Source organism: Aethalodelphis obliquidens, unplaced genomic scaffold, assembly GCF_003676395.1.
Source record: "Aethalodelphis obliquidens isolate GAN/ISIS:26980383/991018 unplaced genomic scaffold, ASM367639v1 scaffold34, whole genome shotgun sequence".
In the NCBI taxonomy this organism is placed as follows: Eukaryota; Metazoa; Chordata; class Mammalia; order Artiodactyla; family Delphinidae; genus Aethalodelphis; species Aethalodelphis obliquidens.
In genome coordinates, this window is record NW_020837978.1 from 20517633 (window position 1) to 20545583 (window position 27951).

The 27951-nt window shown below is 42.1% G+C and overlaps 1 protein-coding gene across 1 annotated transcript in view; it reads left to right on the forward strand.

Moving 5' to 3' along the window:
* The first annotated feature begins 322 nt into the window (after positions 1 to 322).
* SCGN (secretagogin, EF-hand calcium binding protein) overlaps positions 323 to 27951 on the forward strand; it is a 37715-nt gene continuing 10086 nt past the window's right edge. The window contains exons 1-7 of the mRNA XM_027128196.1: positions 323 to 507; positions 1424 to 1494; positions 5553 to 5645; positions 9018 to 9107; positions 12991 to 13047; positions 13353 to 13430; positions 24627 to 24682. Of these exons, the coding sequence (XP_026983997.1) occupies positions 426 to 507; positions 1424 to 1494; positions 5553 to 5645; positions 9018 to 9107; positions 12991 to 13047; positions 13353 to 13430; positions 24627 to 24682 (527 nt within the window). The 5' untranslated portion in view covers positions 323 to 425. The remainder of the gene's footprint in view (positions 508 to 1423; positions 1495 to 5552; positions 5646 to 9017; positions 9108 to 12990; positions 13048 to 13352; positions 13431 to 24626; positions 24683 to 27951) is intronic.

Below are 27951 nucleotides of genomic sequence, written 5' to 3' on the forward strand. Positions count from 1 at the left end.
TACTTTCTCTGAGTTTGACAAACAGGTTAAAGGGCAAGGAGAGTGAACCATGACCGCCCGGAGACAGATCCTTTCTCCCCCACTTCCCCACAGCGCTGAGGCAGACAAGAGTTCCCCGCTGGATGTGCCCAGGACAGACAGCGCACGCGGGACGGGTCAGGGACGACGCGCCTGAGCAGGGCGGATTCCCAGCAGCTGGTTTCCCCGAGAGTCCGCGGTGGGGCCTAGGGGACGGCACAGCGACGCTAAGGCGCCAGCAGCTGCCTCGCCAGCTGCCCCCGTGCCCGCCCCTCAGACTGGTGCTCAGAGGAAATCAGAGGGCGAAAGAAGCTGGCAAGAGTGTCAGAAGATACCGTAAAGGAGTCCTTATCAAAGTCCTCTAGGTGTTTCTCGCCGGCCGGTGCCTGCGCTGCGTTGTCAATACCATGGACAGCACCCGCGAACCGACTCAGGGGCGCCTGGACGCCGCTGGCTTCTGGCAGGTCTGGCAGCGCTTTGACTCAGAGGGTGAGTAAAGCCACCTGTACAGCCTTGCTGAAAGGACCTAGAGCTTCCTCTTCCCCATACGTCTTTCCCTGCAGAAGTTGTCTTCCAGCGCTGTTAATGCAATATACCTAACGCAGTATACCTAACAGACGTCTGGTATACTGGAGCTGCACTTCTTGGTACCTTGTGAACGGTCAGGGTGGGAGGAGGGACCTGAAATTACACCCCGGCCCCCACCCCCAACGTGTGTGTGTGTGTGTGTGTGTGTGTGTGTGTGTAGTGATATACCGTATATATAATGACAAATATTTTATATATTAGAGGCTTGTGGGCTGACACTCGGGTATCTGAAGTCAGCCCTCTATGACATTTTTACTCAAATGCTCATTTTTACTCAATGACTTCGTTGTGTAACCCCCAGTCTCTCAAAGAGAGGGTGAATTTTATCAGCTTTCAAAAAGACACTACGCTCACTCCCAAAAAAACTATTTGAAAAGAACTACTTACATTTGCTTTGTCTTCATTAAAAAAGAAACATAAAGGAAATATCTAAAGTGTGTGTTTTAACCTTGCAAACTAAGATTCAATACTTACATCTCTTAAATTTTTCCAAGACTGCAAAATCCTTGGGTTAGAGTTTATTCTAAAACTCATGTTTATTTGTGGATTAAAATTCATGTATAAATAGCTTTCCTTTCCCCACTATTTGTACAAACCACAGCACAAAGCATTGACTCTCAGATATGTATTTGCTATTCACATCCATGTCATCTAGAGGTAGATACTAGCACTTCATTAGAGTTACAATAGATAGTGTCCATGGGGATTTTATAAATTTGAGATTAAAAACAAATTTAGATGTTAAGTGTTAAATACTAAATGTCACACGTTATTCTGTGTAAGTGACTATTATTTGTGGATACCTTCTTGCATTTAGAAAAAGGTTACATAGAAGAGAAGGAGCTGGATGCTTTCTTTTACCACATGTTGCCGAAATTTTGTACTGATGTAAGTACTTGTGCCACTAAGCATTGATTTATGTTCTCTTAGTGAATTCTAAAAAGCATCCAAGTCTTATGTTGATTTGTACCTATTAATCGCATCTGATCTCTTTTCTTCCTTGCATGTAATTTTTCTCCCTCTCCTAGCAGCACAGAGGGATTTAGGTAGGTTTTATGAGGTTCAGCTGTAGCATTTGACATGCTGGTCACTGACTTTTAGTGTGACATCTGTCATCCACTCAGAGATTTTAACTGTAGATTCAAACAACCCTGTTTTGAACGTCTCCTTGGTTATGTCTCTGCTAATGGATTTAAACCTAGAGATAAGGTAGCTCACTTTGCTCAGAAAGGTGGAAAAGATGTTAAGAGCTTTTGAGGCTCTGGGTGTTTAGTGCCTTTAGTATTACTTGGATAGCAAACCACAAACAAACCATTCAAAAGCATTTTTCATTTTGTTAGAAAGGTTACAAATTTCTTAAGAAATGGCAAACCAGAAAATAATAAACATTCCCAGAGCCCAAGTATAAATGTAAACCAATCCATCCAGTGTCCATATCCCTCCCTGACGGTAAATCTAGCCTTGAGAGATGCAGATTACCTTTTGATGAGCCCTGTACCAAAGCAGAGGAAAAATGCACACAGAGACGCACCAGCCTGGGGCTGGGATAACCTGGTAAAGACTCCATCAGGGGACACATGGGAAGAGGAGTAGCTCTGGAGACAATAGTGTTTAAAACGAATTGTGGCGACAGCTTATCCTCAGCCATAGTTGTTTACATGGAAGAATACTGGAGTGCATCACACTTTCACGTAGGAGCCCAGTGCGGAGAACAAGCAGCTTGGGGAAGGGCAGTCAGATCAGAATCAGAGAGGCTGCCATCTGCCTCTAACAGCCACACACAGAGCTCGTAGTCACCCTCTCTCGCCCGCAGCCCGTCTGCCTCTCGTTTTCTATCTCTCTTCTGATCTCTTTCTGTCTCTGCCCATTTCTGTTTCTCATTCTGTGTTTCATGGCTCTCCTCTCCCATCATCTTTTTTTTTCCCATCATCCCTTGACTTTCTCTGTGACTTCTCTTTCTCTCTCTCTCTCTCAGCTCTGTTTCTCATGTCTCTCCATCTGTCTTTGTCCCTCTCCTGTCTCTGTTTCTCCTGCTTTCTATCTTCAGTCTATTTCTCAAGCTCTCTCATTGTCACTCCTCTCTTTTCTTCTCTCTTTCCTATCTCTCTTTGCCCTTCATTTCTTTTATCAGTTTCTCTCCTCTCATTTTCTCTTTCCTTCCCTTATCTCTCTGTCTGTTTCTCTGCTTTGCTGCCACTTACTACTGTAAATGCAAAGGCTCGTGTCGTTCCAGAACCCATGGATCTGACGCCATTTTGTCAAACATGACAGGAGTATTTGAGGAAAACAAAAAGACGGAGGCAAAACCATTCAAAGTCTTGCAATAAACTGGATGGTCAGAAACTAAACCCCAGAGACTTGGAACTTCACACCTTTTCAGAAAGCTCCTTGCTTTAGTGATTTAAAGGAGGAGAAAAGTTGCCGTCACTATTGAAACTGAAAGTGTCTAATTTTCAGTCATGGGATGAGGGGTAGGGCTACTCAAACACTGGGGTCTGCTCTAGACTGAAGACACTGCGAGCTGCCTTCTTCTGGGGCTTGGGCTGACTTCAAAGGCATCGTTCCCATCAGTGAGGGAGAAGGTGGATGCCATCTCCCGTAGCTTGCCTGATCTTATCATCACCCCTCCCTCAGATCTGGCCCATGGCCTCACCTTCTCACACATGGACAGGCATGGTCCTCGGAGGAAAGGAAACAACAAATGACTCACCAGTCTGCTGTGCAACTGTGTTCAGTGCAGGCATTCCTGAGTCCAGAGGTGAAGGGGTTGGAAAGCTGCAGAGTCCTTAGGCCAGTGAAAATAAAATTTTGGTGTGCCTAAGAATTAACTGTGTTTGTTAACGTGCAAAGCCCCAGGTCCCACCTCTTAGGTATTTCAGTACATCTGGGGGTCTGTCTGGGGTCTTGCATTTTAAAAGCACCCTGAGTCACACTGCATCTTCTTTCACTCTGTTCCCTCCAGGAACAGTGATTACCTGTCAGACAGGGGACTGTAATATAATTAGGCCAGTCCTGCTGAGTTGTGGCTGTAGCCCCAGGTACCTCTCCTCAGCACTTGGCAAAGGAGACAGGTTTTGGAGCCAGGGGATAAGCCGTTTAAACTGTTAATCAGAAATGCTGTCATCTGCCATTGTTTCCTTTCAAAATGCTGAGGCATTACCCCAGGGAACATAGTTACAGACACCTTCACTGGGCGTTCCATGATACCGGGACAAGTATGATTAAGGAAACTGTTCCTAATTCTGGACTTCTTTTCCTGCTGAGAAATGAATAGGCCCTAAGTATGTCCTTAACAAGAGGACATGTCCCTCTCAGCGGAGGGATAATCACAACTTGTGACACCTACTTTTAATCAGTGATGCCCCACTGAGTACAGAAGCAGCAGCGGGGGGCCTCCATGACCAGGCAGCCCCTCACTCTGGTGTTTAAGTGTGACAAGCAGTTCATCAGAGGCCTGAATAGCTTTACTTTCCTCCCCTGATTAGCGAGTCACAGAGACCTTGGGGGAAGGAATTTGAAGATTTCTAACAGCAAGCTGCCTGCTAGTCAGTCTTGGAGAGCAGCCGGCCTGCTTGTAATTACCTGGTCCTCACAGCCTCTGAGGGGCTTGACCTAATGGAACCATCGGCTGCTCTTGCTGCTTCTGTTACTCACCCCCCTTTTATCTCCGCCTTTTGTCTTTTCAAATACTCAGAACTGGCCTCTGAACCAGGTCCAGATCTAGCCAGTCTGTTGCATAGCATTGCTTTCTGGGGCTGTGCGTGCATTCTTCACGTACAGATTGTAGCACATCCTGGGCCTGTTTCAATGCTTCAGAGATGATAAATACTCTGCTGGGGCCTAGAGTCTCAGACAAGGTGAGCAGGGTTGGTGCTGATGGGAAATTACAACAGAGGGAGCCCTAGACTCTTTTGCTTTCGGTCCAAGGGATAAGCATGGACTTTGGAGTTAGAGGTCTGAGAGGATGGAAGTCAGGTTTCTGTGCCTTCAAACTAAAGGTCGAAAGCCAAGCTGAAATCCAAAGTGAAGACCCACTTTCTTGCGTGACTTCCATGGCGATTTTCCTGTATGATGCACATACACACTCATACAAGCCACACAATCTACGGCGCCAAGACTACAGAGGCTAATTTCTCGGTACTTAGTGGAGTGTCAAATGAGGAAACCTGGTTGGCAGGGATAGTGTAGTAGTATTAGGGAGAATAAATTTAGTATAACTGATCTAGTCTGAAGTCTAGGAATACGGCACTGTTTGGGAGTATCTGTGCCTCTCAGCCCCTACGTCAAATTCATTCTCCATTGTTGATTATACCTGTCACCTTTCTTTGTAATAACCCTGCCGCCCACTGATGAAGAACAATTTAATGTGTGGAAAAGGTTGTACAAGGAAGGGATATGTGACGTCTTCAGTAGTTCAATGATTATTTCTTTGGTTTCCTCTTTAATTATTTTCCCCTAATTATTCTTTTCCTTGGTGAGACCAAGATTAAAAGAATAAACTCTAGCAAACTGGGGACCCAGAAGAGCTGGACTTTCCAATTAGAAAAGAATAAAAAAAACCTCTGAGTTCTTGGGAAGAAAGTTTATATGTTCATTACAATACCATCTTTTGTCACAACCAAATATAGAATGATGTTCAAATTCATTCTATCAACAGTCTAGTCTCTAAGCTTCTCTTCATTCATACTTTAGGAGCTCACTAGCTACAAGTCTTACCTAGTTAGGATTCTGATTAGTGGTTATTTGTTTAAGAAATCTCTCTCTCTCTCTCTCTCTCTCTCTCTCTCTGGTGTGCAACTTGGTGGGATCACTTTCAGTGGCTAAGTAACTTACTTTCCAGGTTAGACTAACATAATTATCAGGCTATATACTCTGAATATTTGATATCCTAACTACATTTTTGGAATCTCAGTGGCTTTAATGTGGTTCTGTCTGGCCCACTATAGGATGCAGTCATGGAAGAAAATGTGCAGAAGATGAAACAACAATTTACGTCTGCCCACAATGTCTCTAAAGACGGTCGCATACAGATGAAAGAGGTACCTTTTATGACTGTAACTTTCTTGGGCTATAATTTTTTCTGAAGGATAATGAAAGTTTTACATTTGATTGGAAAATTAGAACCCTCTGCAAGGCAGCTGGGTTACATAACATTTCTGAAGTACTCACTTTTCCTTTTTCATCAGCTTAAGAACAAAGAGTATATGATGCTTCCATCATTTTATTTAGGTCAATCAATATTTATACTTATTTTATAATTGGGGAATTGATATGCTGGAGGCTTTTCAGTTACTTGATCTAATATTTGTCTCCTTCCACAGTGTCCTGTTCAAATTCAACCTTGACATAAGGGAAAACATACTGACAATAAATGAGTTTAAAGTTCAGTATCAGTTCCCAATGGAGATTGGAAAGATCAGTCCGTGAACGTCATTAAAAACAAAACAGAAAGCGCCGCCTCTACTTCAACTCAAGCCACACTTACTAAGTACCTACTAAAGCGAGGAGCTGTGTTAGACATGCGGCGCCAGGCACAGTCTATCTTTAACCTGATAATTTTTCCTTCCAGTTACAAAAAGGTTTCCAGTTTAGAAAGGATTTCCACACATACTATGTTACTTTATCCCCACAGTAGCTATAGAAGATGGACATGGAACATTAGCTCTATTTTACTGATGAGGAAGCTAAGTTACTTTCCTAGCATCGTATGGCCAGTAAGTGGCACTGGATTAAGCTGTAACCCACTTATAGGTATGAATCTATACAGGTTTATTCTATAGAGTTATAAATCCATACATAAAAATGAGCTGCTATGAAAGTAAGATATTTCATAGACAAAACTGCCTGCTGGACATATGACCTGAAACCTGAAGAGCTAGTCTCTTAGTGCTGTCATACTTAGTCATTATTGTTGGTGAAAATAGTAATTTTTCTTCAAAAAGTTATGATAACAAGGCAAGATTATGTCTTCTTATAAAAAATAGACATGTTCACACCAGGAGGCTGCCTTTTCAGAAAACTACTAAGCTAAACTCCAGATTTGAGTGTAGCTGTTTCCAAAGTTTTCACTAAAAGGCAAAAATTATTTATATAACCAATAATTGCATTATAATTGATGTAAACGTTATCAGTGTATTGATTAATGGAAAAGTAATTGTACGCATCAAGGTAGAATAACCAAAGTATTCATAATTACATGTTCACAGTTACATTCTCTAGCCCACAGAACGGAGCATAGCGTATAGTGGCACTCAATAAATATTTGTTAACTTAATAATAAATGAATGAAACATGGTAAATAATGAAAAACTATGCCATTATCTTACCAATTACTGGTAGACCTTCCTGAAGCAATTGGGAACTTGGCAAAAACTTTGGCATCCGTGCCAACCATTCTGTCATGGAGTCCTGCCAATGAGCATAACTGAGGTTGTCTGTAGAGAAGCTGATGGTATAGGACTGCTTTGGTCCCCTGAAAACCTCATGAGTCTGTGAGTGTAAAGAGTAGCAAGGTCTCTCTACTGTCTCCTGCTATACCACTGGCCATTTCTCTTACTCCAATTACAGGTACTTGTGACATAAAATCAGCTCACCTGAACACATTTGAGCTATTTTAGCACAAAACAAAATGGGAAAGGAGTCGCATCTAAGAGCCAAAGTGAAGCTTGGGGATGATCTGTGTCCAGGGCTCCTCTGTGCCACTCTGGTCAAACTGAAGACGGAGTGCGGTCTAGAGACTTAGGACTGGTGAATTACATTTTAATTTGCTTTCTCAGCCTGTGCCACCCCATGCGAAAACACACTTAGTCCTGAAGAGCAGCTCGCAGCTCACCTTGTGTGGTGGGTAGGAAAAACACAAAGTCGACAGGTGAAATATGAAACCTTGGCCAAGTGATTTCATCTCTCTGAGCCTCAAGTTCATCGTCTTCATCCACAGAGCAGTTACCACGGACTAACTTTTTAATGGGTATCAGGGACTTTGCTAAACAGTTTATAAACAGTGCCTCACCTGACTTTTAGTCTTCACATAAGCACCAGGATATAAATATTATTATCTCCATTTTACAGATGAGGAAATTGAGGCACAGAGGTATCAATTAAATTGTCCAAGATCAAATAATAGGCAAATACGGAGAAGGAAGGATCCACACTAAAGCCAACCACGTACTGCTTTGTGCTGCCTCCCATTCTTATTAAAATGCCAATACTCATATTTACCTGAAGGATTGGTGTGAGAATTTAATGAGATGATAGATGAGAAGGACATTGCCAGTGCCTGCCATGTAGTAGGTATTCAATCTATGACAGCTGTTATTAACACGATGTGCCCTTGAGCTGACCTACATCCAACTAGAGAATATGAATGGGAGTGTGGGCTAATCATTCCTACAACCTAGCAGAAGCTTTTACTCTGGACTTCCTCCGTAGCACTGAACAAGATGCTGGGAGAACTATGGTTATAGAAGAAATGGCCATTGTTTATGGGGGACAATTCAGAAAGGAGACAGTATACACTGAAATACCATAGGTTTGGCAAAGAACCCAGCCAAACGTGCCTATGAGCTGAAACAAGTATTACCATCACATAGGGGAAGACATGTTACCTTTGTTCATGGGAGCAAGGGAAGTCAGTCAGTAGAACTGGTGCTCATATAGACGGCTGGATGGTTAAATTTTCCACAAGTGAACCAACTTTGAAAGTATCATATAGATGCTGATAATATAAAAGAATATAAACCACAGCCAACTCAAGAATCAAGCCAGACAGCCATCATTCCTGATTGTGTGTACGGCACCGAAGTGATCTGTATCCACAGCATCTCACCAGCACAGCACAGGGGTTAAAAGTGTGGGCTTAGCTGAGGTCCTGACTCCACCACTTACTAACTACATAATGACGGCAAGCTCCTTATCTCTGGGAAGCCCAGTTTCCTTAACTAATAAATAATAATAATGATGTGTTATGCACCCTATAGGTTGTTCGGATTAAATGAGTTAGCATATGTAAGTATTTAGAGCAATTCATGGCACATATAAAAATTACTGGGTATTTTTATTTTCTACTATAATTACAGAGTTGTTAATATAAAATTGGAGCCTCTCAGAATAAGGTCTGTAATATTTTAAGCACTAACACATTTATTATTAAATAATAATAAAGATGATGATTATTATTTTGGATTGTAAGCTCATGGAAGACAGATACTCATAGTGTTTCACACCTAGAAGGGTGCAATACTTCTTGAAAGAATCAATGAATCCAAAATGACAATCAAGGGCGCGAAACTACGTGTTGGGCTCTCCATCCTGAGAGATCCAAGCCCTTCTGCCCTCTAATATGTTCCTTGATGCCTTTTACCCACGGAGCACCGGCCAGTGTCACCAGCTGCTATTTCCCCCTTTTCCTTTAGCTTGCCTGCATGTTCTTGTCCGAGGATGAAAACTTTCTTCTGCTCTTTCGCCGGGAAACCCCCTTGGACAGCAGTGTGGAGTTTATGCAGGTAAGCGTTTGGTTGTGTCTCTATGGAGGGTGAGGCCAGGATTCCAGCCACCTGCTGTGGCTGCCACCACTCCTGCCCAGTCCCCAAGGGAGAGCTGTCCACAGAAGACAAGACCATGCAAAGAAGCCCTTGTGTGGAGCCTGGACTTTGGCCCCAAGCCCCAATGTGCTCTCTCAGTGTGCTGACCCGGGCTGCCCCTGAGCTGACACACTCCTTAGCCTGGGCTAGAGGAAGGCTTAGACGAGGGGCCCGGCAGGTACCTGAGGCATGTAATGGGAGGGTAGGGAGGGGGCCGTGGAGCCTGGAGAGCACATGCCCATCAAGAGCCCAGAGTCCTGTGAGCTCCAGCCAACTGCTGCCTTCTGAGAATGCAGCCTAGGCATCTAGACTCTATGGGAAACTACTTTTTTTTTTTTTGCGGTACGCAGGCCTCTCACTGTTGTGGCCCCTCCCGTTGCGGAGCACAGGCTCCAGACGCGCAGGCTCAGCGGCCATGGCTCACGGGCCCAGGCGCTCCGCGGCATGTGGGATCTTCCCGGACCGGGGCACGAAGCCGTGTCCCCTGCATCGGCAGGCGGACTCTCAACCACTGCGCCACCAGGGAAGCCCGAAACTACTTATTTTTAAATGTTGGCGACTGATTCTAGTTTTGAAGGCACAGTATGGTCAAAATACAACTGATTAGAGGGCTGATCCAGCCAGCAGGCATCTCTTTGCAATCACTGTGCCAGCATAAAACCAAAAGGCAGAATCGATGGCTCGTCTTATCTCCTCTTTCAGCCTCTAGGTGTTACTGTCTGTGGGTGAAAAAAGACCAGGGAAGGCAGAGCAGGGTGTCTTCAAGGCCAGAGCGGCAGATTCAAGACAGCTCCTGCACCCAGGGCCCCATTCCTGAAAGACTTACCAGGTCCCCACTTAGGAGATAATAACTTGGCACCCTTGTGCACTACTTTATTTATCTTCGGGCCAAGTGGAAGTTATGAGAAATGGAGCAAGCACTTGCATAGACAATTCACAGAAGAAATATGCATAGACAATTGATATATAACAGTAACCAAAGAAATGCAAATTAGAAACAACTAACTCTTCCAAAGTGGTAAAGACTTTAAGAGGATCAACAAAAAGACACAGCACTGGCAAGCAAGCACTGAGACTGTTGCTCTTGCTATCCTATTCATACAATTCATTAGTTCCACAAATACTTAATGTGCCCCTGCAGTATGCCAGCAACTGTTCTACGCCCTGGAGATTCATGAGAGAAAAACCCCATTGTGGAACTTCATGCATCACTGAAAGTCAAGTTTTCAAAGACTATCTAATGACAAGAAGGAAGTGCATTATGGTGTTAAGAAACAAAATTGTATATGCGTTATGATCTTAACTTTGCTTAAAGAATTATTTACCCTAACACCCATGTAAATAAGACAACGGGTAAATACACACTAGATAAATATTGGGTTTTTTAGGGGTAAGATTTTGGATAATATTTATGTTCCCTGTACTTCTGTATTTTCCAATCGTGTCGAATCATTATTCTATTATTTACAGATTATTTTAAATGACATTTTCAAAATAATTTTAGTTGTGTTTAAGAATGCTCACAGAAAATTTTAAATGAAAATAATAGACTATCCAAGTGTGCAGGCCATATGACTTCCCCTTCATTTTGTCACATATATAATAGAAACACAATGAAAACGAAACACATAGAAATGACAAGTGACTATCTTGGGGTAGGAATTTCAGAAGATTGTAGTGTTTTTTATTTCAGTAATTTCGTACAATAAATATGACTTGCTTTTATAATCAGCAGAAAGTATTAAAATATTATGCCTGTGTAGGCTTGAATAATCTTGAGAAATGGGAAAAAGAAAAGTTCCATATGCCATTTCCATCTTTTTTTTTTTTTTAAAAACTTTCTCCATTTTTCCTCCCTCCCTTCTAGTTTGTCAATTTCTTCTGTCAAGAAGTGCTTTCTCTTTCTCTACCCAATTAAAAAAAATATTTTGGATTCTTGAATTCTTTTTTTAAAATTAAATTTGTTATAACCTATGTACTTTCCTATATTTAAGAAATCCTACCTTAATGTCTTTATATTCCCCCTGAACTACAGGACCTGAAGACACTTTAACTATCAGCTCACTTGCCATTATTGTCCAGAATATTAGTTCTATCTTGTTTTCTTTAATCCCACAAATTTTATGCTAACAAGATGTTTGCATTTGCCCACATGTTTCCCATTGTGTTTGTACAGCATTCCTTCTTCATCTTAGATTTTCCTCCTTTGTGTTCCTCCTTCCTGGAGTATATCCTTTACCAAGAGTCTGTTGGTAATAAACTCTGTTTTTGTTTGCCTGGAAACCTTTTTGCTTTCATTCTTTAAAGACAGGCATATATAGTAGTCACATAAAGATCTTTGGCCCACCAATAGCTCAGTTGCAGTAAAACTGTAAGGTAAGTTAGATGGAAAATGTTTGGAGAACAGCATAAAAAAGCAGGTTAAAATGTTTTTGTTATTTGAAATTCTCATTCTTAGTTCTGGTATAGTCACACCATTAAAGTTAGGATATAAATCACATTTAACCAGGTGATTTTCTAAGCCTGGTTAGGTTCAGGCAGAAACGTTGGTGACAGGGACTGAAAGGGGCAATGTTTCTGAACACTTCTCACTAAGTATCAGCATCTCCTACTATCCCTGCAGGATATTCAGGCAGGACCCTAGTTGTGATCTAGAATTAAGGTCCCTGCAGTTGATGACTCAGGAAACCCATTCCACATCAATGAAACATTTGTCAATTAAAAAAAAATACTTAATGCTACTTTTTCATTCTGTATAGGAGTTAGGAAACTTGTTAACTTGTGAGGCTTGGATATGGAAAAATCAGAGGTGGTCAAAATCACACCATTTACTAAAGAAAGCAGTTCAATGTTTCCTTAAAAATATTCAGCTGTTCTGTCTTCCAGTTTAAGTAACTGTACCTTCAGCTGGCTGAATGCTGTTTTTCGGCCACACTGCACAGCATGTGGGATCTTAGTTCCCCGAGCGGATATCGAACCCGAGCCACCTGCATTGGAAGCACAGAGTCTTAACCACTGGACTGCCAGGGAAATCCCATGAATGCTGTTCTTAAACCAGTGAAAGGGTTGGCTTGCTACTGGGAATTATCAGAGATGTTTTATTCCCTTTACCTGGAGCCAAGACCACAAAGGCAAGATTCCTTAGGGGCCCTTTCTGCCGTGCAATTTATTTTGGGGAAGTTCACCTTTGCATTAAGGTTATTGCTGTTCGGGGTTTTAGTCTTATGGAGGTGCCTCAGTTTGACTTCTCACCTTGGGTGGCCCCAGGATTTGTCTCCTGTCTACCTTGTGTGCAGTTTCCTGATAAAGCTACAGGCTAAGTTATCAGAGATCAGTAGATGTACCTAGGATAGACTTTGGTTTCTGTTTTGTGTTTTCCTATCATGTCAGACCTCTTAGATGTCCCCTCACTTTCTTGCCAGCTGAGCTATGTATGTAAGGAGTTGCTTTTTAGAGTACTCTGCATTTTTAGGAATTTAGTACAAAGAAGATTTCTTGGTTTGCCATATTGCCTCCCACTGAAGGCCATCCCTTGATATCTTTCCATTTTGAACTTTCCATAGCTCCCTTTCAGTGAGTGCACTGTGGTCCTCCTAAGTGGCTCTAAGAGAATGCAGTGAGTCATTTCTAGTGAGTTCTGCCCAAACAATAGCTGTCACCAAAGAAAGCCTAAAATTCTCCATGCAAAGTCTTAGTTGCACCCAGTTAAGTACTATTATCAGATGCTGAACCATAGTAGACAGCAGCATAAGTTGACCCCAAATTATTTGAGGGTAAATGGATTAATGGCTTTTGTGTATTTCAGATTTGGCGCAAATATGATGCTGACAGCAGTGGCTTTATAACAGCCGCTGAGCTTTGTGTAAGTGTTGCCAGGAGCTGTGTCTGGGTGAAGGGCGGGTTTGCTCATCGCTGGGAATTTGATATATATGTATCATGAGACTGATTTCTGTGTTTCCAAGAAACATGGATATGAATTTGTCACTTAAAAAAACTGATTCATGTTTAGAAGGTTTAGAAACTGTATGTTGGATTTATTGCTTGCTAAATGCATTTCAGTTCCTTCCTATAACAAACGGATCACAATTCTTAAAATACAGCCTCTTGAGATTTTTAGATTTTTATTTGCTCACTAGATAAAATGCAGCTCTTTTCTTGATGCCACAGAACTTCCTCCGAGACCTCTTCCGCCACCACAAAAAGGTCATTTCTGAGGCTAAGCTGGAAGAATATACTGGCACCATGGTGAGTAACTGAGCAATGCGATCTCCATGAGGACAGCTTCTCCGCTGCCTCCTCGGGGCCCAGAAACATTGTCTGGTACAGTGGATGATTCTACTCATTTAGCAAGTTGATTTAGAGCAATTGGGAATCAGATAGATGGGAGATGTGTGTCCCACCTCTGCCATCTTTAGCCATGGCCTTGAGAAACAGTCCAGGCTCTCAACTTTATTTACTTCATCTGACAAATGGAGATTAAGAGTATCTAGTTACTGCGAGGGCAAGTGAGTGGATGCATATGCAGCACTTTGCAGAGCATCAGGGGAATAATAAATGTTCAGTACGTGGTAGCTCTTCCGGTAGCGGTTGTTGTGGCCCTTGTTGTCATGATTTCACTCGCCCCTCATGCCACATGACCCCAGGACTATTTCAGTGTCAAAGCTCCCTGGAAAATGGTGAAGTAGGAGAAGCTGCCTTTGGTGAACTCATCCTCGTATTCTGTTTCAGTTCCTAACTTGATGCTTTTCTCCCAGTGCTAATCAACACTCTGTATTGAACTGGATCTGGCTTCTCTACCATTTATCTCCCCCCGAGCTCCTTCCCATCCCCAGATGTGTGCCTCATTCCAATCAAACTCTGTAGGTTTCTTAATTAACAAGCAAGGAAATTGCTGGTAAAGGTCAATTTACTTTTTTAACTTTTTTTTACAAATTACTTGTAAAAGTACTTTACAATTACTTGTGCAATTGTTACACTTATTATAGAAAGAGCTCTTGAGTAGACGCATCTTACTGAACCTTCCGGTGAACAGCCACGGAAGCGTATCACTGAGAAGAGTTTTATGGATCCCTGTTAAAACGTGTACCACTAGGTTCATCTATTTAGGCCTTTAAATGATGTTTCCAAATACTGTATTCATTCTAACAACTCCTTTATAGCACTGGCATTGTTCCTGTTCCTTTGTGTATCTGATGATTGAGGCTTGGAAAGGGTAAGTGACTAAGTCACCACCAAGTTGAATCCCTAGACTCGTTTTATAAAAATCAGATTAACTGGGAAAGATTAAGTTGCCTAGCCTAAGGCACCAGTTACACTGGAAGTTGGGCTCTCCTGGCTTTCAACGCTGCATCTTCCTGGCTCTCTCTCTGTACTCTGACTCCTCCAAATGCTGCTTCCAGCCAAGGACATTAGCCCCGGGAAGGAAGAATGTGCTCTTGACCATGACACCTTGTAAATGGCCTGGACAGGAGCAAAGCTGATGCCAAGGACAGAGTCACAGCGCAGGCCAGGGTCTCAATCAAGGAAATTATCTGGCTTTCTACTATGTTGACTTGTCGTAACAGCATGCAAAATGCTGTTTGAAATCCTGAGTAAATAGGTACTTAGCACTAAGGAGTGAAAGTTCCAGTGAAACCCTCTAATAGAATGAATAATCTGAAAAAGGAAATTAGACTGAAAACTGCCTGGGGGAGAGAATAACAAGGAGATTATTCTTCCAGTTGGGCATTTTTTTCAACATTGATTTAACGATGTTAGCACTGGCTGTTGTTATCTTGATTTTATTAATGTATAAAACAGGCCCTACACAATGAAATGCTTGCATTTAGAATCTCCAGCATGTTTCCAGTATTTCTTTGAATACCTTTGACTCCGAGGGGCTTCCCTCCACTTCCAACTAGAATACTAAGCCACTGCTTTCTGACTTTTTAACACAGCTTGGCTATTTTTTCCTTACTTTTCTCCACCTGGTTCTTGCTCATCCTTCAACATTTAGTTAGACGTCATCTTGCCCTAGAAGATCTTCCATAACCTCCTTCTATAGTGGATCCAAGTGCCTCTCGTCTGTGTCCCTATATTATCTTGTGTATTTCACTGTGGTAACATCACAGTCATCCATGTAATTCATTCCACAAATATTCCTTAAAATCTGCTATGCCTCAGGCACTCTTCTAGTCATCAAGGATTCAACAGTGAGTGAAACAGACAAAGGAGAGACTGACACTAACAATAAACACAATAAATAATAAATTACATTTCATGATAGAGGGTAATAGTGTGATGGAAAAAATTGAAAAGTAGACCAGGCAGTGCCAGCAGGGCAGCTAGGATGGGAGCTTGGGGAGGTGTAATTTTCAATAGGGTGGTCAGGGGAGGCCCTTCAAGAAGATGCAACATGAGAAAGGACCGAAGGTGCAGCCAGCAGAGTCCCTGGGTCAGGGGTGTGCCGGGGATTTCCAGGAACAGGAAGAGACCAGTGTGGCTGGATCAGAGTAAGCAAGGATGAGATGTAGGCCAGACCAGGTTGGGCTTTTGGGGCCATTGTGAGAACTTGGGGTTTTAGTTGGAGGGAGATGGAGAGCCACTGGAGGATTTGAAGCAGAGGATGCCATGATCTAGCTGCTGTGTTGAGAAGAGCCCGAAATGGGCAAGGAGGGAATCAGGAAGACCTGTTAAGAGGCCATTGCTCCATCCAGGTGAGAAAGGATGGCAGCTTGGACCAGGGTTGGGTAGCAGAGGAGGTGAGAACTAGATCTGTCGGAAGACGGAATCAGTAGGGTTTCCTGATGAAGCAGCTGGGAGTCAAGGATGACACTGCCACTGTCTATGGATCCTGTACTCCACTAGGCTGTGATTCCTCAAGGGCAAGGTGGCATCTTATCTTTGCGTTCTCAGCCCTCCCACGGAGCCTGGCACACAGTGGGCTCCTTAATGTGAATTGTCTGAACTGAATTTTCAGTTATTACCTCATAAACAGCTATGAATAAACCCTAACAATATGACTAAAATTTGCCCTTGGGACCCTCCTGCCTCCCCTGTCCGTGTTCCTTGGGACCCTCCAGCTCCATCACGACTCTCGATCCCTCTTGAGGTGCCTCGCATACTGCATACTGCACATCGCAGCATTTTGCCCAGACCCAGCTTTCCTCAAGCAGTGCTTCATGTTCCAAAATTCTCCTTTTTCTCTTTCCTTGTTTAAAACCAGACCCTCCAGGGCAGAACCAGAAAGGGAGCCTGGAAGTGCTGAGCTCCCTCCTTATGTCTCTCAATGGGGTCCTTCATCACAAAGAGTCACCCAGAAGGATCCCAACCAGGCAGTGGGTAGGAGCCGTGCTGAGCCCAGGGGACAGAGACAGACAGGGAGATGGGAGCCCCGAGCTGACGACGGGAGGCGGGAGGGACAGGAGTGAGGGCTAGAGCTGGAGACTTGGAGACAGAGCAGAGCAAATCGAGAAGGGACAGTCAGAGCAGGGCGAGCCTAGTATATGCCCCTGTGGATCTGCAAGTCGCGTTACTCTGCTCCTTTTCTTAAGCTGGGTCTGAGATGGTTTTTCTGGGCTGAGAGGTAGGGTCTCAAAGTGACCGAGAATATCCCCTCCCTCACCAAAACCCCACTCTCTTAATGCTGCTCTGTCAGGTTAGAATGTGCTCTGGTAAGCTAGTTCATACAAAGATATGAGTTCATTCCTTCAACAAATATTTAGGGAGAACCTACCAAGGAAGATACGGTCTCTGACCTTATGGAGTCTTCCAACTGGGAGGAAATTTGGTAAGAACGGGAAAGGGAGCAAACATCCCCTCTGGTCCCTCCCTTTCATCCCCACTGTGTGCATCACTGCCCTACAGTATCGACCCATAAGTAGGAATTGAGTTCAATTTTCCTTTCAGCCCTTAAATACAGCAATTTCACCTTGAGATCCAATTAAAAGATTCTTGAAAAGTTTTCTGGATTTTTAAAAAAATAAGATGGACTGCAATGAAGCAGCAATTCTAGAGCTTCAGCAAAGGCAGGACAAGAAAAGGTAGGTGGACAAAGGGGAAAGGCCAGGAGAGGGATAAATTAGGAATTTGGGATTAACAGATACACACTGCTATATAGATATATAGATATAATAAACAACAAGGACCTATTGTATAGCACAGGGAACTATATTTAATATCTTGTAATAACCTATAATGGGAAAGAATCTGAAAAATATATATACACACACACACATATATGTATAACTGAATCACTTTGTTGTATACCTGAAACATTGTAAATCAACTATACTTCAATTAAAAAAAAAGAGGTAGGTGAAAAGAATTAAACTTAAATTTTTTTAAAGATGTCTTCTTAACAAAGTACACACAGTTTTTTTTTTTTTTTTTTTTTTTGCGGTACGTGGGCCTCTCACTGTTGTGGCCTCTCCCATTGCGGAGCACAGGCTCCGGACGCATAGGCTCAGCGGCCATGGCTCACGGGCCCAGCCCCTCCGCGGCATGTGGGATCTTCCCGGACCGGGGCACGAACCCGCGTCCCCTGCATCGGCAGGCGGACTCTCAACCACTGCACCACCAGGGAAGCCCCACACAGTACTTTATTTTCATTGAAACGTAGCCAGTGTTTGCTCTAGTATTAAATATTTTAATCCTAATAATTGAGAGTTCCTTCTGTGCTGGGCCCTGTGTGAAGCACTTTTCAAACATCTTATGATTCTCACATGAACCTTATGAAATAAGTATTTTTAAACCCCTATTTTGTAAATGAAAAAACTGAGGATTACAGGTCAGAGATGATAAGGATGGAGTGGAAATTCAGACCCAAATCCAGCTTCAAACTGTATTCAAACCATAACATTCACATCTGAAAGTCTAAATGTCAAATTATTAAAATGAAAACTTTCAAAAGAGGGAGGGCTGAGCTCTATGAGATCAAGAAGAGACACAAATCCCTATGCATAAAGTGAACAGCAAGGTGAGGACAAAGCCATGTTAGGAGATTAGGATTCTCTTAGTATTTTTTTTTTTTTTTTTTTGTGGTACGCGGGCCTCTCACTGTTGTGGCCTCTCCCGATGCAGAGCACAGGCTCCGGACGCGGAGGCTCAGCGGCCATGGCTCACGGGCCCAGCCACTCCGCGGCATGTGGGATCTTCCCAGACTGGGGCACCAACCCACGTCCCCTGCATCGGCAGGCAGACTCTCCACCACTGCGTCACCAGGGAAGCCCCTCTCTCAGTATTTTTAAAGATAATACAGGAGCTCTGACAGCCACAACAGAATTTATTACCCAGAAAAATGGATTTTTCTCCTCATGAAGTTCCTAAATACTCCTAAGAATTGACAACTTCTTAAACACCAAAATGGAAACAAATTAATGAAAGAAACAAGAAAGGGTTCCACAAAATTGTTCTGGAGAAAAGAGGAACACTGATTAAACTGGGGAAGGGAGAAAGAGAAGAAGAGTGAATTGTGGCTGCATAAAGCCCCAGGGGTCACATCAGTCAAACATCCCATTATAAGGGGCAGGAGAAGGCAGGGAGGAGAAGTGTAGACTGCTTAGAAAGTCAGTACTGGGCTGAAAAGAAATTCTGCACATCATGCATCAGCCCCGCAGCCCTAGTTGCCCAGAGCGCTTCTCTTCACAGCTCTACGGTTTACATTTAAGAAACCTCAGGCTGGCAGCTCTTACAATGCAATGCCCTGAGCTGAAGAAAACCTATGAAATGAAAAAAGAAATGGCAATGTACACCTTTGATGGCTTTGAGCTTGGATCCAGAAGCTTAGAGTCCTGTGAAGTAGCTGAGGGGAATCCGAGTGGTCTTAGCCAACTTTTGAGTATCTAGAGGTTGAGAAATGACAGTTGACCAAGACTGTCCTGTTTCTCCTGTTATATGTGTCTGTTTCATTGCTAAAACCCTGGGGGTCTTCTGCTCATGCGTGCTGCAGTTAAGTATTCATTTTTGCTCTAAATTGTCCCATGAAGGCCCATGATCAATTAAACTCCAGGTAGCCCCTCACTGGTTCTTTATGTGCTGGGGTGATAGGTAAGTGTTGAGGAATCTAGTGAAAGAGTTTCCACACAAGGATCTGAGTTTGCCCTCAAGACTAGATGAGTTTAATGAGATTTTGGCCCACCTATTTCATTTTTCTTTCTTAAATTGTAAAGGCGACTTATACTTTTCCAATGAACAGATATGGGAACTGGACTACAGTTTGTTTTTTTTTTTTTTAAAGACTCTTTACATTTCCTTAGAGACTTCTGGGTATACTGACTTTTAGAAACTCAACATTCTGAGAAAAACCTTCTAGGATCCCAGCTCTAAGTGATACACCAAGTGTGAAATCACTTTAAGGCTGCTTTAATGGCTTTTTAATGAGCAATGGACACAGTCACAGCAGCACTGCATTAAAGATTTGGTTCTGAGGTTTAGCATCAAATGCTTCACTTAAGAGATGTAACCTACTAATGAATTCAAATTGACCCAAATAAGGATTGGCACACTTGAAAGCTGTCTGAAACATAACAATCAACAAGTCAAGGCAGAACATCCAATCAGAAGAGAAAAGCTGAGGTCTGCAGACCTTGTCTCATGTAAACTCGTAATTAATGTTCTGTACAAGGAAGGAAACTATTAACAAAATCCAATTATGACATCTAATTAAGAGAGGCTGCCAACACCTGGCAGGGGGAAAGATTAGCTGTCTGAATAGAATATTATTTGGTAATACTGAGCTTTGTAAAATGTAAGCTAATACATGTGGGAGATATTAAGCGCATGTCCCTAATTAGAGCATGGAACTTGAACTACTGTAAAACAATAAAATAAAATCTGAGAATGTGGCAGGCAAAGAGAATACCCCCAGCCTCTACCCTGGTCCCAGCTCTCATCCCTTCATGCCTGGATTAAAGCACCTGCTTCCTTCCCCCTAGGTCTCTGATCCAGGCCAATCTGAGACATGTCTGTGCTTTTTTTCTTTTTTAATTTAACTTTTATTGGAGTCTAGTTGATTACAATGCTGTGTTAGTTTCAGGTGTACAGCAAAGTGAATCCGTTGTACATATACATATATCCACTCTTTTTTGAGATTCTTTTCCCATATAGGCCATTATAGAGTATTGAGTAGAGTTCCCTGTGCTATATAGTAGGTTCTTATTAGTTATCTATTTTTTATATAGTAGTGTGTATATGTCAGTCCCAATCTCCCAATTTATCCCCCCCTCCGCCACCAGGCTGTCTTGAAATCTCTTCTATTCCACGTCCACCCTCACTCTACCGTTGATCTCAACCAGTCTGATGGTTTTAAATACTAACTAAAGGTGACTGCCTCCAATTTATATCTCTGACTCAGAGCACTTCTCTGAGCTGTCTGCATATATTTGGATGTGTGTCTCCACTTGGATGCCCAATAAGCCTCTCAAACTTAGCATGTCCAAAACTGACATTCTGACCTTCCCCCACAGTCCTGTTCCATTGGTGATCTTCCTCTCCCCAGTGGATGTGAACCATACTTTTCAAGTTGCCCCTCCTTCAAGATTTATCTGAAGTCCCATCTCCTCTCTCAGTGTTTGTCAATATTCTAACACATTGTTCTGTTTCTTTGACTCAGTGGTCATGGAGATAATGTTGAATCTTACTTCAGATATTCATTTTTGCCTCTCCAATTACACTGTAAGCTCCTAAAAGCCTGTACCACCTTAATGATTTCTGAGAATCTTTCACAGTGCCTCACGTGTTGACAGACACACAGTACTTATTCAACATACAATTGTTGATTCAGTAATATGGGGGGGGCCCTCTAAATCCTTTTTGAGATTGTGTATGGCAACAATTTCCAGACTTTTTAAGAATGAGGAACTCTTTTTAAGTAAAAAAAAAAAAAAAGATAACCGATAAGGAGTGATTTCTAAGAATACTGCTTAATGAAAAAATGCAAGTTGGAAAATAATACATAGAATGGGGTCCTATTTGTCCAAAAAAATAAAGATGGACATATTAAAATGTTTAAAAAGTTTCTGGAAGGATACACAGTCCTGTGAATGGTAGTCACCTTTACAAGAGGGACAGGAAGGACTTATACTTTGTACTCTTCACTCTGCTGAACTATCTGCATAATTTTGACCTTGCACCGCATCTCAAATTATCAATTGTTTAAAAAATTCACGGACTGCCTCTCCCACCACATGACAACAGTCATACTTTGGATCTACTGTTTCTGGTAAGAAGTTACTATTTGGGTTGGCCACAAAGTTCGTTCAGGTTTTTCTGTAAGATGTCATGGAAAAACCTGAATGAACTTTTTGGCCAACCCGATATTAACCCAGTAATGGTTTTAAATGAATTTGCATTTCACAATCACCATGCCACCTTTAAGTAATTGAAAAATTAAGGTAAACCTATTATTCAATCTAAGGAGAATGCTGGGTAGATCTATAGTCTCTGAGGGGTCTCTTGAGGGGAACCATAGATCTACAGAATTTTAAGGAGTTTGTCAGTAAGTCATTGTGTTCCATTTCCAGGAGAACTTATAGAACCTTTCATGTACTTAGTACTCAGAAATGTGTGGATGTTCAATCTTGGAAAAGGCAGTGGCAGAAGTGAGAACAGTGGTTAAGGGCCCTTCACAACCTTTCAACAATCAGCCCTTCAGAATGGAATCTTGTCCCCACCGCCAGCACCGTGAGTCACCACAGCCCTCCAGGAGGGACCTGTGCCACGACCATGCGACCACTAAGGTCAGAGGGAAACTCACATAAATAGAATCTTTTTTTGCTTTCCCAGGGAAAGAGGGCAATTAGAAAAGGTAAACACCACATCTCTGGCATAATCTATAGCACCAGATGTTTTATTTCATAACCAACCATGAAGCAAACTACATTAACTATAAGCTACCCAGACTCTATAAAGCTAAGAGCCTGGTTTATGGGAAGAGCTCTAGAGCTCTGGTGACAGATACGCTTGGATTCAAAGCTTGCTACTTTCTTAGACAAATCAATCTTCCTACATTCCAGTTTCTTGCGTGTGTGGCATGCAGCTCTTTCTTACCTTCAGAGAATGTGGTGATGATTAAATGAAATAACATACAAAGTTTTGGCTGCTCTACAAATGGTCACTATTAGAGTTTAAAAAATTAAGAAGCCATTATGCCCACCCCCCACCACCCCAAATTGCCAAACGTTCAAAATTCATCAAAGGTCGTTAGTAACTTCCGTGAGTTAGTACGGACCTGTTTACAAACAACTTTCTCAGTTACTGAGATCATGAACTATTAGGAGCCTACTCTTCCCTCCCTCTTAGAAACCGGTCATTTTCTGAGGCTTTTTCTTTTTCATAATCAAGTTTTGGGAGGAAGAAAATCCTGGTAAATTCATATACCTGGATTAGCAACCAGTTACTACTCTACTGATGGCTTCTGGTGGAAGATACCCTCGTGGCGGTTGCAGTGAACTTGCATATGAAACAGTGCTGTGGTGCATGTAATTTAGGTGTTCTGAACACCACCGTTCAGTAGTCAAACAGCATCCTTTGAGGAGATGCTGACCATCGATTACTCAGGGGTGAAGTGCAAGGACAGGTGCCACTGAGGTCCCTGGACACCTAAGAACCCAGTCTTCCCAAGAACTCAGTCCTCCCATTAGCCACACTGGAACCTGCTCTGAAGGACTCTGTTTGCTGACTTTACCAGGAAAAGTGCTCAGCATCAATCTTACTCCCCTTCAAGTGCTTTGACAAAGTCATGAAATCATTAATTTTCAGAGCTGGATGCACTCTGGGCCCTAATTCGGTCAGTGGTTATTGGACTGTTGGGTTCCAAGAAACCCTTGGGTTCAGAGGCAACACTTCAGGATTGAGAGGGAACCTAGAGGACAAAGCTCCAGCCCACTTCCACCCACTACTTGTACAGCTCCATTTCTTTGCTTTATACATTCAAGCACCATGCAGAATTTCATTTGAAAATAGGGTTCTTCTGATAAGGAGAGTTAAAATCATGGGCACAGTTATAGCTGAAGAAGCTGCACCCAAAGAGATCATATGACTTTACTAATGTGACAAGAGGTCTGATTTCTGGTCTGGTGCAATAGGCATGTCTCAAGCTTCCCTTGTTATGTGTATTTCTTGTAGTCAAAGATGTCCCAGTCAACTAGAAGAGTAGACACACGGGCATATGTGTATTAATCACCCCCATGTGTACACACACAGGGGTAGTAAAATTAAGCAAGTGATTTTTTTTTTCTGATTCTGATTCTTACGTGAACCACATAACCAATTTTCTGATGGGTAGAAGCATAATTTACACATTAGTGTTCAGTTCTTCCTTGAGCCAATTTTGAGCAAAGGGCTTTTCCCCCTTACACGTGCTGTGTAAGTTTGCACAGCAATAAAGATGGGCCCATGTCTTTCAAGCTGAGCTACTATTTGCTTAAAACTCAAGATAATCTAGCTTTCTAAGAACGAACCTCTTATATCTTGTTTAAAACTTTGTCTGATCTACGCAAGAGGGAGGAGATATGGGGATATATGTATATGTATAGCTGATTTACTTTGTTATAAAGCAGAAACTAACACACCACTGTAAAGCAATTATACTCCAATAAAGATGTTAAAAAAAAACAAATTTAGCCTGATCTAATAAATTCAAACAGCCTCTTTGAATAAGGCTAAGTCTCTGCCAAAGGAAAAGCTCAGTCTCTGAGATTTCTCAGTCCTCTGGATCCAACCAAGACCCTTCTGTAAAAATGTCATCAAGCTAGGTAAGGAGAGAAAAAGCAGCTTATAGGACCTCATGGTGAAGGGGAGGAGCCGAGGTCCCAAGGCACAATGCTCTGGTTTCCATGGTGATGCCTGTTGAACACACAGTTGCTGCTACTTGGCTGACATTCATGGTTGAAGCCATCCTCTAACTCTTGCTGGATGCAGACCACTAATTCTCTGCCATATCCTCCTTCCAGCTTGCTGACTCAGTGATCCACCCCCATCCTCTGTTCCAGCATCACCTCATACGCAGCTGGCCCCATAGAAGGTCCACTGGTCCTTGACTCAGCCTCCAAACCCTTGGGTGCTCAGAGGGTCCCAGGAAAGCTAAGCCCCAGCAACTCTGTCCGCTCAAAGTTGTCCTTCCTTAGCTAGTTCTCCTCTCCCTCCAGATCCCCTTCCAGCAGAGCTAGGTCACACATCTACTTTACTCTGCCATCTCTGCTTCTCTCTTTTCCTTCCTACAATCCTCTGAGGCCTACACAAGGCAGCCTTTCTCCTACATCATATCCTCCTCAGCTACTTTTGCCTTCATGGAAAACTATCTCTTCTATACTCTACAGAGAGTACTCTATGATATGAGTCAACCTCAGCCAATTTAGACAAATATATAACCAGAAGAGCAAAACAGAAAAGCACTTTAATGACTTTTAAAATAAATTCCCATTGCAAGTATTTCTTACACTCCTTTCCCCTTCTGCATTCCAGATGAAGATCTTTGACAAAAATAATGATGGCCAGTTGGATCTTAATGACTTGGCAAGGTGAGTAGTGTGAAAATGGTGTCATAGATTCAGAAACATGTTCCTAGGGGTTTGCTGACACCATACACTTCTTTTTGAAAGGCAGAGATCAAGTCTCACCTGAAGTCTTAAAGAATAGGTGAATCTTTAGGGGTAACAGATATATTTGTGAAGATCATAAAAGCACTTCTCCCCAGAAAAGCACAATGCACAACATTTTCAAAATATTTTATAAATGGGCCAGCCCTGCCCTCAAAGGCCAGACATTCACGGTCCTACATAAGTGTCCCACAACAAAAAAAACTCCTGAATCCCATTCAATGGTTCTGAGAATACTGTATCGTTAGTTCAGGACAGATAACAACAGAATCAGACTCACAGCTGCACCCTGTGGTCTCTGAGTGTTGGTGTATCCTCCGTGGGGCGCCAAGTGTCTGCAGGTTAGAAGTGGAAGAGGGGAGGATGACAGCAGAAGAGGTCCAGCATCTGCAAAAGTGCTCTGTGAGGCTGGTATTGTGGTGACACATGATGATGTCAGCACGTTTCTGTCAAGTCTAGCCGAACACAAAACAACCTCTGATTGTCCACGAAAAGGTAAAAAGAGATTCTGAGCAGATAGAGAGTTGAAATCATTGGATCAAGAATACATGGATAAGGGAGGAACACTCCCAAACTCATTCTATGAGACCACCATCACCCTGATACCAAAACCAGACAAAGATGTCACAAAGAAAGAAAACTACAGACCAATATCACTGATAAACATAGATGCAAAGATACTCAACAAAATACTAGCAAACAGAATCCAACAGCACATTAAAAGGATCATACACCATGATCAAGTGGGGTTTATTCCAGGAATGCAAGGATCCTTCAATATATGCAAATCAATCAATGTGATAAACCATGTTAACAAATTGAAGGAGAGAAACCATATGATCATCTCAATAGATGCAGAGAAAGCTTTCAACAAAATTCAACACCCATTTATGATAAAAACCCTCCAGAGAGTAGGCATACAGGGAACTTTCCTTAACATAATAAAGGCCATATATGACAAACCCACAGCCAACATCGTCCTCAATGGTGAAAAAATGAAACCATTTCCACTAAGATCAGGAACAAGACAAGGTTGCCCACTCTCACCACTGTTATTCAACATAGTTTTGGAAGTTTTAGCCACAGCAATCACAGAAGAAAAAGAAACAAAAGGAATCCAAATTGGAAAATAAGAAGTAAAGCTGTCACTGTTTGCAGATGACAGGATACTATACATAGAGAATCCTAAAGATGCCACCAGAAAACTACTAGACCTAATCAATGAATTTGGTAAAGTTGCAGGATACAAAATTAATGCGCAGAAATCTCTTGCATTCCTATATACTAATGATGAAAAACCTGAAAGAGAAATTAAGGAAACATTCCCATTTACCACTGCAACAAAAAGAGTAAAATACCTAGGAATAAACCTACCTAGGGAGACAAAAGACCTGTATGCAGAAAACTATAAGACACTAATGAAAGAAATTAAAGATGATACAAACAGATGGAGAAATATACCATGTTCTTGGATTGGAAGAATCAATATTGTGAAAATGACTATATTACCCAAAGCAATCTACAGATTCAATGCAATCCCTATCAAATTACCAATGGCATTTTTTACAGAATAAAACAAAAAATCTTAAAATTTGTATGGAGACACAAAAGACCCTGCATAGCCAAAGTGGTCTTGAGGGAAAAAAACGGAGCTGGAGGAATCAGACTCCCTGACTTCAGACTATACTACAAAGCTACAGTAATCAAGACAATATAGTACTGGCACAAAAACAGAAATATAGATCAATGGATCAGGATAGAAAGCCCAGAGATAAACCCATGCACCGATGGTCAACTAATGTATGACAAAGGAGGCAAGGATACAAGGGAGAGAAGACAGTCTCTTCAATAAGTGGTGCTGGGAAAACTGGACAGCTACATGTAAAAGAATGAAATTAGAACACTTCCTAACACCATACACAAAAATAAACTCAAAATGGATTAAAGACCTAAATGTAAGTCCAGACACCATTAAACTCTTAGAGGAAAACATAGGCAGAACACTCTATGACATAAATCACAGCAAGATCCTTTTTGACCCACCTCCTAGAGAAATGGAAATAAAATCAAAAATAAACAAATGGGACCTAATGAAACTTAAAAGCTTTTGCACAGCAAAGGAAACCATAAACAAGACGAAAAGACAACCCTCAGAATGGGAGAAATATTTGCAAATGAAGCAATGACAAAGGATTAATCTCCAAAATATACAAGCAACTCATGCAGCTCGATACCAAAAAAACAAACAACCCAATCCAAAAATGGGTAGAAGACCTGAATAGACATTTCTCCAAAGAAGATATAGATTGCCAACAAACACATGAAAGAATGCTCAACATCATTAATCATTAGAGAAATGCAAATCAAAACTACAATGAGGTATCACCTCACACCAGTCAGAATGGCCATCATCAAAACATCTACAAACAATAAATGCTGGAGAGGGTGTGGAGAGAAGGGAACTCTCTTGCACTGTTGGTGGGAATGTAAATTGATACAGCCACTACGGAGAACAGTATGGAGTCCTTAAAAAACTAAAAATAGAACTACCATATGACCCAGCAATCCCGCTACGGGGCATATACCCTGAGAAAACCATAATTCAAAAAGAGTCATGTACCAAACTGTTCACTGCAGCTCTATTTAGAATAGCCAGGACATGGAAGCAACCTACGTGTCCATCGACAGATGAATGGATAAAGAAGATGTGGCACATATATACAATGGAATATTACTCAGCCATAAAAAGGAACGAAACTGAGTTATTTGTAGTGAGGTGGATGGACCTAGAGAGCGTCATACAGAGTGAAGTAAGTCAGAAAGAGAAAAGTAAATACCATATGCTATCACATATATATGGAATCTAAAAAAAAAAAAAAAGTTCTGAAGAACCTAGGGGCAGGACAGGAATAAAAACGCAGACGTAGAGAATGGACCTGAGGACACGGGAAGGGGGAAGGGTAAGCTGGGATGAAGTGAGAGAGTGGCATGGACTTACATATACTACCAAATGTGTGAGAAGCAGTCACATAGCACAGGGAGATCAGCTCGGTGCTTTGTGACCACCTAGAGGGGTGTGATAGGGAGGGTGGGAGGGAGGGAGACGCAAGAGGGAAGAGATATGGGGACATATGTATATGTATAACTGATTCACTTTGTTATAAAGCAGAAACTGACACACCATTGTAAAG